The sequence below is a fragment of the Tursiops truncatus genome, chromosome 5 (assembly GCF_011762595.2).
Source record: "Tursiops truncatus isolate mTurTru1 chromosome 5, mTurTru1.mat.Y, whole genome shotgun sequence".
NCBI lineage: Eukaryota > Metazoa > Chordata > Mammalia > Artiodactyla > Delphinidae > Tursiops > Tursiops truncatus.
Window position 1 is genome coordinate 29,381,702 of NC_047038.1, and position 14,317 is coordinate 29,396,018.

Genomic DNA, 14,317 nt, shown 5'->3' on the forward strand with positions numbered 1-14,317 from the left:
GAGCATTCAGCCTGTCTTAATAAAAGTATAAATAATGTTGAGAAATGGAGTGTTTTATTGAGAATGTTTATTGAGTAAAAAAAAAATTGTAGGGTTTTATGTTGATGGTTGAAACTTGAGAATTTTCTAATTTTAATGATTCTCTATTTTCCCGGGTGGATAGCACAACAGTCAGTTGGGCAACAGTCCAGTCAGTATTTTCTTAGACTACTTATGAAGAATAATTGTTGCTCTGAGGATCAAATTAAAGAAAAGGCTAATGAAAGTTCAGGAAGAATGGCAGGTAATTTGGTTAGAAACCTCGTGGGCCGCACATTTATAGTAGGTGAAAAGATTAGAAGGAGTGGGTCTTGGTTACAAAGGCCAAAAGAATTGGCTAAATTAGCATAAGTAGAAGTAAGGAAGTAATCCAATGATCCAAAGGTTAGAGGCCCTGATGAAATACTATATATTTAACTGTTGAAAAAATCAATATCCTATCCTAGTGCCTTGTTTTTTCAACATACTTGATAGCTATGCAGTTGTTCCACTTTGGTATCACTTGTTTAGGTTTGAGTCACATGGTCAGAACACTGGACTGAGAGTGAATTTTTTGCTGGTTATTATAGAGATAATATTTCGAGAATTAAGTTGATGCACTTTTCATTTCCCACAAATCATGTTACTCTGTGGTATTTGATACTTCCGAGGAAGAGCAGTATCATTTAGAATCATGATTCTCAAGTTTGTGCATGTATCTGTAACACCTGGAAGGTTTGTTAATCACATACCCTTGGGCCCTATCCCTAGAATTTCTGATTCAGCAGGTCTGGAGTAGGGCCTAAGAAGTTGCATTTCTCATAAGTTCCTAGGCAACGCTGATACTACTGGGACGACGAGTGAAGAATCTGTTTTTAGAACAAAGACATGTATAGTGCCCTTCCCTCCCAGACCCCCTTACAGTGCTGCGTTGGCTCATAGCTGCACTTTCCTCAGAGAATAGCGCTTGACCAGATACATCCATCTGGCTTAAAAGGTTATGCTACCCCCACCCCTGGCCATTAATTGTCTGATTTAGGAATGCAACAGGCCAGCCTGCTTCCCTCAGGTTGGATCCACTCTGTAGTACAATTCATGGATACGGCTTCCTACTGGAATCTGGCAAAGCTAGACTCCAGCTGAGACCATATTGTCGCTCAGCCTTTTTCCCTGCCCCAGCCTGCTTCTCGCACTCCCTATCTCACGAGAGTACTCTCTCAATAAACCACCTATTCGGGAACCTCCATTTCAGACTCTGCTTTGAGGGAACTCAACCTAAGACAGCATTTTTACTCAGCTTTGAGTCTCAAACTCTGTTAAATTCGTAGACCAGCAGCAGCTCTGAAAGCCAGATTTGGTTGAGAATTTTCCTTGTTCAGAAATCTTCCATTTATAGTAAGAGTCCAACCTGAGGAACTTAAATCCTAGAATTGTCCTATAATCTATAGTGTGGAGAGGATGGAGGCTATAAACTTAAAGTTCTCAGAAAAGTCTGTAAAGAAGAAGAAGAAAACAAAGAGGTCTTTTGAGGGAATTCTTACTTTCCTGTCTTGGCCTGAGGTACCCAGAAGATTGGGGAATCTGGAACAAAAGGTTTGTTTTTGCTTCCTCCGGTGTGACCTGGAAAGACTGCACAGTCCTTCTCCAAGAAGCTCAAATTAAACATAGTGTCTTACCAAACATGGCTTTCGAATGGGACATTAGACATGGTTGAGAGAGGTGGTTATGTGGATAGAACTGACCCCATGGTCTCTCGTTCTTCAGCAGAGCCTTCAGATGGTGTGGAGACTTTTGAAAACTTCCCATGTGTCTGGTCTCTCGATGTTAACTTACTAATTAAATTCAGATTTCTGGCTTAAAACAGTCTCTTTGCAATCAGCTGGATCCCTTTTGGAGTCTTTCCGCATTCCCCTACTTCTCCCTTCTTTAAAAGGCAGTCCTTGATAGGGTGGGGAAAGTTGCTTATCTGGTTCTGTGTTGTGGTCTGGTCAGCTCTGTTAGCACCTGTGAAATGGTAAATCTGGTGTACCTAGAAGTCTGTAATCTCGGCGTGGCTGATGTCCACCTTGTGGTCTTTATTTGCTAACCTGGCCCTCACCTTGGAAGGCACTGGAGCCACTACACCTTGAAGCCTGACTGAAAGTCTGTTTGGATCCTTAGCTTAGGGGGCCTTTGAAGCCATCCTTTCTGCCACTCTGCCCTTGCCTAGGGACTCCTGGTCCCTCCCATGTGCCTGCTAGCCAGCACTCTGCTTTCCCTTGTGCTGTTCCTCACCCACTCTCTTTGTCACACAGTGGGCTGCAGAGTGCCATATAAGCTACTGACAAGGTAAAAAATCTGTAACAGGTAGACAAAAAAAGGATTTTTTCTGTCTCCGTTTTGGCAAGGCCTCCAAACCAAGCCCCTTAACCTACACTCCAAAGTAAGACGCAGGCCCATCGAATTAGGACTGACATGGCTAGGAACAGGTTTTTGTGACCCTTAGCTGATAGCCTACTACCAGCCTGCGAAAGAGATTGGAGCGGCAAAGGGGGAGAGGGAGACATTTTAGGAGAGGGCTTTTGGAGGATTCTGTCAGTGTACTGTGAATGCTGTCCTCCCACAGGAGACAGGAGGGTGTAGGATGCTTTTCCCCTCACATGAAGCCTAGAAAAGGGGCTTTAATGGAACCACCTGAAGAGTTTTATCTGTGTACCCTAGAGCTTTGTACCCCAAGAAATCTAAAGGATGAGAGACTGTGGTTGCTACTGCTCTGACATCGGAGTGAAGATATAGGACTGCGTGAGGTTGCCCATCCTTCCAGACCTTGTCAGGGGAAAGGATATATGAATACTTCCTGTAGACTGGATGCGGTTCAGAGGTTTTCACTTCCTCACGTCAAAGAACTGCAGGAGAAAGACCCTTGGCCATGGAATGTGTGTGGATGGTACATATTCCGCGAAAGCACCACACAAGGAAAAGGATCAGTGTTAAACATCTGCGAAGTTCAGAGAGGACCAGAAGTAGACAGCATGTCAGGATCTTTCTTGCCTTCATCTGCCCTCCTTCTGCTCTCCTTGCCTTAACACTGGAGGAATCAGAGGCAGCATGGTGAGAAGCAGAAGTTCCATGCAGCAAAACGGAGAGGAAATCAAGCGCTTTATTCCCATTGCAGGGGGCTGGCCTGAAACTAGCCTGAGCTGGGGGCTGGAGGAACTCTACATGAAGTTGAACGTTTGAGGGTTTTACTGGGCAGGGCATATAGTTGAAGTGAGTCTGTTGTGGGGACTCAGAAGTGACTGGGTGAATTTTTACTCCTTATCTTCAACAAATGTGCCCAGCGGGATATTCCATCCAAGGCAGTAAGAGTACTAGCTCCTCAAACCTGGGGGCAGGGGTATCAAGCATATTTTTGTTTTTAGATCCGCCCTTTTAGTCTTGCTGATGAAACAATAGTTCCATTTCTTTTTGAATACCAGAGTAGAACTGTGTAAATTCTAACGCAACCACATGCACTTACCCATCTAAGTACGCATTTCTGCTTTTCTGCAAAGTTTCAGAGTGATCTGGACCGGACTCTAACCAGCACAGGTGGGGTCTGTTTCTCTTTGAGTCCCTTTTACCTCATGCATTACAGAAGGAAACTGGGTGATAATAGCTCAGGCGATATTTCAGGTGATAGCTAAGGTATTTTCTGGATTGGTGGCTGTGTGATTCTACATGTTTCTTGGCTTTCAAATTTGTTTCACTTTCTGCCTTTCTGAAGCTCTTCAAAATGTTATGGGCTATGGCCAAGGAGCTGAGCAAATGTGAGAGAGTCGTTCAATTGTGTGAGTTATCTGCTTTGTACACAGTTCCTCAGAGAAAGCTGTTCAAGAGGCTTTCACTTCTTAAAGCAAAAGAACTGTCTGCATTGTGTTGTGATGGAAATTAAACCATAAGGTTATTACAGCTCTGTGTAATTTCTAACAGCCAAGATTCTAAGCTTTGGAAGAGATCACTATGTTTTCACAGGAGAGAGTTTTCCTGAAAAAAAAAATCTAAATGGTCCTATTATGTTTTAAAATGTTTAATTTTTAAGTTTTTGGCCGCACCACATAGCTTTCGGGCTCTTAGTTCCTTGGCCAGGGATTGAACCCGTGCCCTCCACAGTGAAAGCGCGGCGTCCTAACCACTGGACTGTCAGTAAATTCCCTAAAATGTTGATCATTTTCTTTCACCACTTAATTTCCCCAGTCTACACAGTACCAGGTACAGAGTAGGTGCTCAATAAATATTTATCAAATGAGTGATTGACATACCATAGCATAATGAAAATAATTAATCTGTTACATATCCAGGAGATTAAACTTGGAGATTCACCAAAGAGAATCAAGTTGTCTATTACCTACAAAGGGAATCTAGATTGCAAATTCATAAGAGCTTTTCTAAATGCTTCTTTGCTGCTACTAAACAATGGTGGATGCTTTTTCACCAAGTAATACAATCTGCTGAGCACTTCCTAAAGACCATACAATGTTTGGTGTCCCTCATGTGCATTATTTCATTTGCTCCTCACGAGAGTCTTATAAGGTCATCTCCATTTTACTAACAATAAAATTGAAGCAGAGACAGGTTAAGAAACTTTCTCGAGGTTATTCAGAACCAGGATTTTAACCTGGTTTGAGAGCTTGTTTTTTAACCCTATAAATTCCCTCCTTAAAAATGTCACAAACGTTTTCTGACTTCTAGTATACTATCTAGGGAGTCCATGTAAAATAGTTCTCCCATGCCTTTAGTGCTGCTATACTATCCTTCCAGCCATGTATTCAGCTCATATTTAATGAACATCTACTAGGGGCCAGGCACAGTTAGGAGCTGGGGATAAAATGAATAGGAACATGATCTAGGGGCCTACCTTTGTGAAACTTGCAGTTTGGTGGGTGAGATGGATAATTAATAAGCATTGACAATATAATATTATCGGAAATGCAGGACCCCATAAAAGGGACACCTAACCCAGACAAAGGGGCCATGAGGCTTCCTGAGGAACTAGCATCTCATTCTCAGTACCTTGCTTATGTCTAAAATGAGGCCACTACAAAGCCAGCAGAGCAAGTTGGCTGTGTCCCTAACTCCTACAAAAGTGCCAGAAATTCAAAAAATACTTGTTGAATTACTAGTGTTAGACTACCTGAGAAAAATGTCTCAAAGATACTGTGGTTACTACTCTTACATTACCCCAATCTATGTTGATTATTTTTTTCAAAGTGTAGGTTGTTTTTTTTCTAAGTGTAAGTTACCTTCAGGCCATGAGAAAAAAATTCAAATTTCCTAAACAGTACCTTAATTCAATCCTAGGGCGCTATGTCTCATACTTCTTACCCCAGTGACCTGAATAAGATTTGACAACTCTAACCATAAAATCTTACAATGGGCTTGGGCTCACAGAGATGAGTTAATGAAACACACTGTTCGTCTTTTTAATAAATCAAATTATGACAGTACACTTTTGTGCATTTGCAAGTGTCACTCCTAATTAGCTCAAGGACTCTGATTAGACAAACCTATCTAAAGTCAATAGGGTAGGTGAGTTTTTGTGTATGTTGAGTTGATATCAATATTTTAGCTATAAGGCTCATATTAGTTTTAAAAAAGTTATGAAAAAAATAATGTAAATAGTGGCTTCGGATATTTTAAACTATAGTACTTTGTTGTAATTCATTTTTAAAAAGATTTATGACAAGATCCACAGTATTTTAAACAATTGAATCTCATTCCAAAACCCACCTTGCCAAGGCAAAAGCGTCATCGATAAGACTTGCACGATCAGCAGAAGAAAAGTACTGGGAAGAGAAAGAAAAAAAGGTAAGAAACATGAATCTTAAAACGAAACGTGTTGAAAATTAATGTCATTATGATGCTGTTCTTAGAACAAAAAGAAAACAATTCACAACCTGCTATTCTTACCTTGTGGTTGAGGGAAAGATTGGTAGCTATCCATTCCCAAGTTGATACTTCATAATTTACACGATAAAACCCAATATGGTCTGGGTTTATTTTGAGAAAAGTGTTTCCACTAGGTTTAGGAGAGTTCAAAGTGATTCCTGTGGTAGTAAATAAACACTAATGAGAAACATGTTTGCACATACTATAAACACAGAGAAATTAGACCCAGAGGGTAAAAAGCAAAGAAAAGAAATATTAGCTCAAGGAGTCAAGTTTGATTTGGATCCAAAGCCCCAAAGCCTAATTCTTATTTAGTTGCCTAACTTTAACATGTCATTGTAGTGTGTGAGCTGAAAAAGAAATAAGTAATGTAAATAAGTGTCCTGTAATTTGTGACTTATTATTATTTCTTACTGGCAGAAGCTTGTCATATGGGTGAAATAATTCTGTGCTTGTCAATCCTTCAATAAGTAAAGCAATGGTTAAAGACAGAGAAGTCCATGCCCTTTGGGGGTAATCCATACATTCTTAATCGTGATGGATTAACTACACAAAGAATATTCACTGGGGCAGCCTGGGGAGGGGATAAAAATGTAAACATTTAAAAGAATACTTTGTTTATTAAAATCAACATTCAAATTGATGGAAATGGTGATTGCTAAGCAGAGCAATGATTTGACGGTCAGTAGTGCTTTTAAAATGTCAAGAAGGCTTGCAATAGGACTAAAATCCAGATAAAACATTCTTGATTTTGTGGTCCATTTCATGCTCGTCCTCCCAATTTTATTTATCTTTGTAAAGTCTTCTGCTTCCTTATTTCAGCTGATTACATCAATGTTTTTTCATCAGTGGATTTACCAAATTAACTTTCTGAAGTAGCATTCAGAATTTACATAGGACTCTAGGATATAGATTTTGGAAGTTCAACATTGAGGAACAAAGACTTATGTTTTAAGTAAAAACTACTCAAAATAATAGTTGTGCTCTGACATGACCAGTGTTTGTTAGCATTAGCGAACGAACATTAGGATGTTCGTTAGCATCCTGTACTTTTATACTTGTATACTCTTTTGTTTGTGTGGACAATATGCAATTTAAATAATGATGTGGGAATACTTAGTATATTTAAATAATTTCAAATAGTTTAATGTAGTGATAATGTGGGATGTGATATTGGAAAATAGGAGATGAGGCTGGAAGTAAAAGTGAGGCCTCAGTGTGAAGAGCCACAAGCTGTGTTAAGTTCATCTTCTTTTTTTTTCTTTTTTTTCAAATTTATTTATATTTATTTTGGCTGCGTTGGGTCTTTCGTTGCTGCATATGGGCTTTCTCTAGGTCTTTTGTTGCTGCATACGGGCTTTCTCTAGTTGTGGTGAGCGGGGGCCACTCTTCTTTGCAGTGCGCGGGCTTCTCATTGCGACGGCTTCTCTTGTTGCAGAGCATGGGCTCTAGGCACATGGGCTTCAATAGTTGTGGCACGTGGGCTCAGTAGTTGTGGCTCATGGGCTTAGTTGCTCCACGGCATGTGAGATCTTCCCGGAGCAGGGCTCAAACCCGTGTCCCCTGCATTGGCAGGCAGATTCTTAACCACTGAGCCACCAGGGAAGCCCAAGAAGTCCATCTTCTGAGAGATGGTAAGAATAGAGAAGATTTTTAAGCAGGGAAATAATATGCTCCAGCCTGTTTCTAGAAAGATAATTTTGATGGTGGTATGGGAAGGAGATATTGGAAGGAGATTCTAGAGTCTACTGTAATAATCTAGGGCAAGAGAGAATGAGGGCTTACACTAATGTGGAGATGATGAAAATAGGTGATGTGTTCAAGGGACACATCACTGGTAAAATCAACACTGTCCTTTTTCTGAGTTGATGAGGACAGTTAGAGGAGGGAAAAATAGCTTGCATGATTGGATGAATAATGGTGTTGCCCTTACAGAATAGAGAAAGATGAGTCAGTTTGGGAGGAAAGATGATTTAAATTTTGGAAGCATTCACAAGGTTTGGAGGATATCCAGGACACAGTAGTTTTCCATAATATATAAGTAAACTCTTCAATAAAGTTTCTTTAGGAACATTCAGAGTAGGTTCTTGACAAATTGTAAACATTTACCTCACTCATATAGTATTTATCTTTCTTTGTCATCCTCCCATGGACATGTTGTTGAAAGGAAGCTAATCTTTTGGCAGCCATACACTTTGAATGTTTGTATTGGGAGGACAGCCTCTTGCTTAAGCACAGAGCCATATATTATAGGAGAAAGAGCATGAACTTTCCAGTCTGAGAGACTGAGGATAAAATCATTGCTCTATGACTTACTAGCTGTGTGATCTTGGCCAAATCACTTGACCTCTCTGTGTCTCAGTTCATCATGAGGGAAGTAGGGATAAAAATCCCTCACAGGGCTGTTGTGAAGATTAAATAAGATAACATAGGTAAAGTGTTGGTCACATAGTTATGTGTCCAACAGATGGTAGCTATCCCCATTATTATGAAAGGGGATATGCCGCCAGTTCTATAAATAGCAAAGCAAATATAAATAACGTTGAGAAGTTCCTGGCAATCCATCCAAATACTGCAGTATTTTATAAAGTGTGCTTTATATATACCTAGTTAAGCCTGTCTAGAGTTACAGTGATTTTTCTCACTTTATAGATGAGGAAGCTGAGATCCAGGAAGTCAGTAGTTACCAGACTTTCCAAGTTCATGCTACTCTTGGAACAGTTGTCAACAACAAAATACTGTTGGGTTGTTTAGTTACATAATGAAGTAAATAGGACTAAAATATTGATGCCTATTCCAGGTGGTGCATAGAAGTAAGGGTGTATGTTTCATTCTGTTTCTCCAATTACTATTAGGAATTTTCTGATTATAACAGTAGTATGTGTTCTTTAGGTTCCAAATATGTATTTGGAAAATACAAAAAGAGTATAATGAAGAATACAGAAATTACCCACCACCAGTTGACATTATGTTTTTATCTTGTGTGCATGTATGTATCTTCCATACATATGTACATATGAACACACAATACACGTACTGGAACCTTACTGTGTTTATTATTATTAATCCTTTTCATTTGAAATTATATTGTAAGCACTTTGCAATTTCATTTTCTATATATGAAAATTTAAATTTAATGGCCATATAGTACTCTATCATTCAGTTTATAAATTGTTTTGTGCTATTTCTTGCTAGTTTTACACATAAAAGTGGTGAACGAATTCTTTCTGGGTAGGGGCTCTTTCTAGAAAAATTGTTTCCTTCTATTATTTGTCTGATAATTATCTTTTCAAAATTTCATCCAGAGGCTAGTTTCAACTCAGATTTCAATAACATAGCATGCATAATAATTCTCTAATAGACTATTTTATATAAATAATTGTAACAAGCTTCAGTCAACTAGACAGCTTGTGACAGCCTGAAATTTTTAGAGAAGGAAACATTTTTCTTTGTGGACATAAATACTGTGTTGCATTGATCCTTTAAGCAAGTTATTTTTCTGTGTAAAATGACAGTTTATATCTATCTTATTAAATTTGTGTATCAGTTAGTAGTAAAACAACTGAAATACACAAGAGTAGTGTTTTTTGACTAATTACACACAAATTATATTTGGAGACCTAAAAATTTCAAGTAGGATGCACTGTCAGAATTTGGGGGGACTTCCCTGGCAGTCCAGTGGTTAAGACTTCACCTTCCAATGCAGGGGGTGCGGGTTCAATCCCTGGTCAGGGAGCTAAGATCCCACATGCCTTATGGCCAGAAAACCAACACATAAAACAGAAACAATAACAATAACAAATTCAATAAAGACTTTAAAAATGTCTCACATCAAAAATATCTTTAAAAAATTCCACTAGTATTCTGACTAGTTACAGTTTAAAAAAAAAAGGAATTTGGGGTCAAGGAAGAAAAGCTTAATCTCTGAAACGAAGACTAACATGACCCATTGTACAAATGGATTGGTTCCATTTGTGACAATGTTTTCAACAAATTACTTATTCAAGGAAATATTATTGATTGTGTTAATAATAATTATAGAGTCCCGTCTAAATCTCAGCAAGTAGCCTAGAGAATCTCCCTGAAAAGAAAGATGTAGGATTAATGTGTAATGTATAATAAGTAGGAATCGGGAAAAAATGCAATCTGACTATCGTGATGAAGGATTATCATAGGCAATGGTTTTGGTGATTGTGAAGAAATAATTGCAAAGGAGAGTTGGATAGTGAAGATCCGTTGATGTGTCCCTAGTCTGCCTAGGAAAGCAGGTGCCCAACTTAGTTGGTACATGTGTTCCAGATCATTTGACAGATCTGCTCTTATAGAGAACAGTGTATATGGATAAACCTGTTGGTTGTTTACCATACTGTTCCCTTTTCCTCCTGGGTACAGAGCTAGACTATATTTATTAGCCTCCCTTGCAGTTAGGTGGCAACATATGATTGACACCGAGACATAAAGTGTGGGGAGAAATAATAGATGCATTTCTAGTTCTGGTCCCTCCATTATCTTCCTCTGTATTCTGATCAGATGCAAAAGATTCAGCAGAGAATTATTTAAAAAGGATAACCAACAAGGACCTACTATAAAGCACAGGGAACTCTGCTAAATGTTATGTGGCAGCCTGGATGGGAGGGGAGTCTGGGGGAGAATGGATACATGTATATGTATGGCTGAGTTACTTTGCTGTGCACCTGAAACTATTGCAACATTGTTAATCAGCTATAATCCAATGTAAAATAAAAAATTAAAAAAAAAAAAAGAGAAAAAGATCCAGCAGAGAAGTCCAAGATTGGGTCAAGGGGAGGGAGGAGGTGGAGCCATGAGAAAGAAAAAGCCAGGAATTCTAAGTCATTATCTGAGAGTGAGCTACCTAGGAGAGATGGTAGGTCAGGAACACCTCCATTGGAGTGTTGCATGAATAAGAAATTTTTATTGCATGGAGCCACCCCTGATAGCCTCTCAATGCAATAATTAGACTCCCCTAGTTAATGCAGTATATATACAAAGCAGTCACAGCTTATGACCTCTTTAAAATAATTAATATACCCCAACTCTCTATGTACCCTTATTAAGTAAATTTTCTTCCTGGAAGAGATATCTAATTAGCTGAAGTGAACATTCTGTTTCACCTTGGCCAGTATGTTTTTATTTGTGTAAATTAACAAATTAGCATTCTTATATGTATGGTTCACGTGAATAAGATTTCTGAGACTTGGTTGACCAGGGCTGAATTAAACAAACTGAGCTTCTGAATCTGCAAAACGGAATCTGTAATGATTCAATCAAAATTCAAAGATTCCATGAGGCTCAATTTGGAGGAATGAAGAAAGTTTCTCTCTCTCTCTCCCCTGCCCTATTTGCCATTAAATTAAAAAATATATGCCCATCATTATTTTGATATGAAATATTTAAGTATAACTACCATCAAATTTTCGTAATATTTATATGATAGTCAGAATTTGGTTATCTAAACCATCCAGAATGCATCCTCAATCTGAAAGAGTTATGAAAACAGTCATCACAAAATCTATTCCACCTCCTATGCCCTAAACTGTCTTTTAGACCCTATGTGCTTGTGAACCCCTATTTTTATTTATTTATTTTTTTATAAATATTTTTTAAAGCAATTGAAAATTTTTTTTCCTTTTTTAAAAAAATGAATGAATTTACTTTTTGGCTGTGTTGGGTCTTCACTGCAGCGCGTGGGCTTTCTCTAGTTGCAGCGACCGGGGGCTACTCTTCATTGCAGTGCGCAGGCTTCTCATTGTGGTGGCTTCTCTTTGTTGTGGATCACAGACTCTAGGCGTGCTGGCTTCAGTAGTTGTGGCTCGTGGGCTCAGTAGTTGTGGCTTGTGGGCTCTAGAGCGCAGGCTCAGAAGTTGTGGTGCACGGGCTTAGTTGCTCTGCAGCATGTGGGATCTTCCCGGAGCAGGGATTGAACCCATATCCCCTGCATTGGCAGGCAGATCCTTTTTTTAAAATACATTTATTTATTTATTTATTTGGCTGTGTTGTGTCCTCATTTCTGTGCGAGGGCTTTCTCTAGTTGCGGCGAGCGGAGGCCACTCTTCATCGCGGTGTGCGGGCCTCTCACTGTCGTGGCTTCTCTTGTTACAGAGCACAGGATCCAGATGCGCAGGCTCAGTAGGTTGGCTCATGGGCCCAGTTGCTCCGCGGCATGTGGGATCTTCTCAGACCAGGGCTCGAACCCATGTCCCCTGCATTGGTAGGCAGATTCTCAACCACTGCACCACCAGGGAAGCCCTGAGTTAGATTCTTAACCACTGTGCCACTGGGGAAGTCCCAAATCCCTATTTTTAAATACTATGTTTTAGCAAGATTGGTTGTCTGATATCATGTGATAATCTACAAGTCTTCGAAATGTTAGAAAGCAGCAGATTAGAAACAAAAAGGTGGCATACTACTAAATGTAGATGCACTGACAGTAGCCAAAATAGTAGCTGATGCTAAAGATAGAGGCATTACTATACACAGTCAGCCACTAGAAGCACAGCGGTCTGCAGGCAAACAAACGTTCATTAAGCAAGGACTTCCTGAACTCTTAGTAACTCTTAGGATGCACACAGAACCTTGTTGGGAATAGGGGAGCAGGAGACAAGGAGTATGATGTGTAGTTGGTATCTTCAAAGAGCTTATAATTTACTTTAAAAAGAAAAGACAGAGCATATGAATCGTAAATAACCATGCTGCTGCTTAAAATCTAAGGAATAATACTAAGAACAAGGATTGATGAAACTAACAGCATAAAATATACTCTCAACAATGAGAGGAGAGATTATTCAGGGTAGGTTAGAATAGCCAGAGAAGCATCTGAGATGGAGATCCTCTTCTTTTGTTATAAAGTACATGTTTAATTTAAAATACCGTGTGTAACACAAATGTAAATAAACGACCTTAGGGGAAGTCCCACTCTTGCCTGGGAAATTTCGAACTGATGAATCACCAAAGAAAATGAGAAGAGGGAGGTGGGGCTGGTAACCTGAGCTGATTGCCCATTCAGTACACTCAGGACATGTTGTCATCTGTGCTCTGAGCTGAGAGCTGAAGATGTCCCCAAACAGGAAACCGGAACTTATTGCATAGCCTAAAAATGGAGCAGGCACTTTGAAGTAGGAAGAGATGTCTAGTTTGCTTCTGGCTAAGTGACCAGTCATGATTCTGAAGTTGCAGATAAAGATAGGTTTGTCATCAAAGCTCTGTGAACATTAGAGCCACTTCATTCATTCAATAAACAATTACTGGGTACCTGCTGGAGATATAGAACAACCACACAACAACAAAAAATAAGCTCCATTTCTCAAGGAATATTCTACAGAGAGGGGAGAGACAGATAAAGTCAATAGTTACAGCAAAAAATGTCTTAAATGTAATGACAGAGGGATAGAGCTTCCCCTAAGAGCCCTTTGCTTTCTCACTTTCATACTAGCATTTTCTGTCTGTAGCACTATTTCAGTCTACACTCAGTCCATCCTGTCATCCACTTAAACTCTACCTTTAGCCCCCCCTAACTCTGAGACTAGATGTCCCTTTCTTTAGTAACTTTGCTCAACCCCTAAATCTCCGCTGGTGCTTCTCCTGCGAGTGCCTTTGGCTGTTACCACACCAGGCCCTTATGACATGGTATTATGTTTGCCTGACTCGTCCACACCCTCCCTAGACAGTAATTACCACAAGGTAAGGATTGTGGGTTCTCCCCTACCCAGCATTATCTCCATACCTATCCCTGTGTTTGGCCCATAAGTTAGTTCTCAGTAAATACTTGTTTGAAATAATTAATTTAATTCATTATTTAATTCATTATTCAAATATTCTGTCTAATAAGTACATAATACATACAAGAAGAATGTTTATTGTTAACTCCTGAAACCTATTTTACAAAGCACTTGAATAAGCTTTAGTTATCTGGAAAATTTACTTTTGTGGAAACCTCATTTCATGAAAATGCTAGGTACATTGTGTTAGTGTATATAAATTACTCATGCTTTTAAATTTGTAAACAACAAATCAAGCAGCTTCCCAGACATTCCCCCAACCCTCAGTTAACCAATGGTGACCAATGGGGAAAATATGTAGTAATATTTAAACCAGATCCACTGAAAACCTCCCAAGGGAATCCTAGCCTTATTATGCCTTTTATCGGTGCTATTGCACATTTTTTAAACTTTTTTTCTGTCTTCTCCATTTTCCTTTGGCTTGAGTAATGTACTTGAGTAAGAAAATGGTCAGAAGACGGCCCACAAAAGATAGAGCTTGGTACTCAAACACAAAATTATCCTATATAAAATACTAAGACAAAATGGCATTGATCTGGGTATTCTAAAAGAATTCAAGAGAAATTGCTGACTACATCAGTTAAGGTTAGCCTAAA

The 14,317-nt window shown here is 39.2% G+C and overlaps 2 protein-coding genes across 8 annotated transcripts in view; one reads left to right on the forward strand and one right to left on the reverse strand.

Annotated features, from left to right (window-relative positions):
- Positions 1 to 14,317, forward strand: part of ELOVL6 (ELOVL fatty acid elongase 6) — a 435,739-nt gene that overhangs the window by 30,917 nt on the left and 390,505 nt on the right. The gene's annotated exons all lie outside the window — the stretch shown is intronic.
- Positions 1 to 14,317, reverse strand: part of ENPEP (glutamyl aminopeptidase) — a 103,639-nt gene that overhangs the window by 15,203 nt on the left and 74,119 nt on the right. Inside the window, exons 12-13 of the mRNA XM_019928062.3 lie at positions 5,947 to 6,083; positions 5,767 to 5,822 (exon numbers count right to left, since the gene is read on the reverse strand). Of these exons, the coding sequence (XP_019783621.2) occupies positions 5,767 to 5,822; positions 5,947 to 6,083 (193 nt within the window). The remainder of the gene's footprint in view (positions 1 to 5,766; positions 5,823 to 5,946; positions 6,084 to 14,317) is intronic.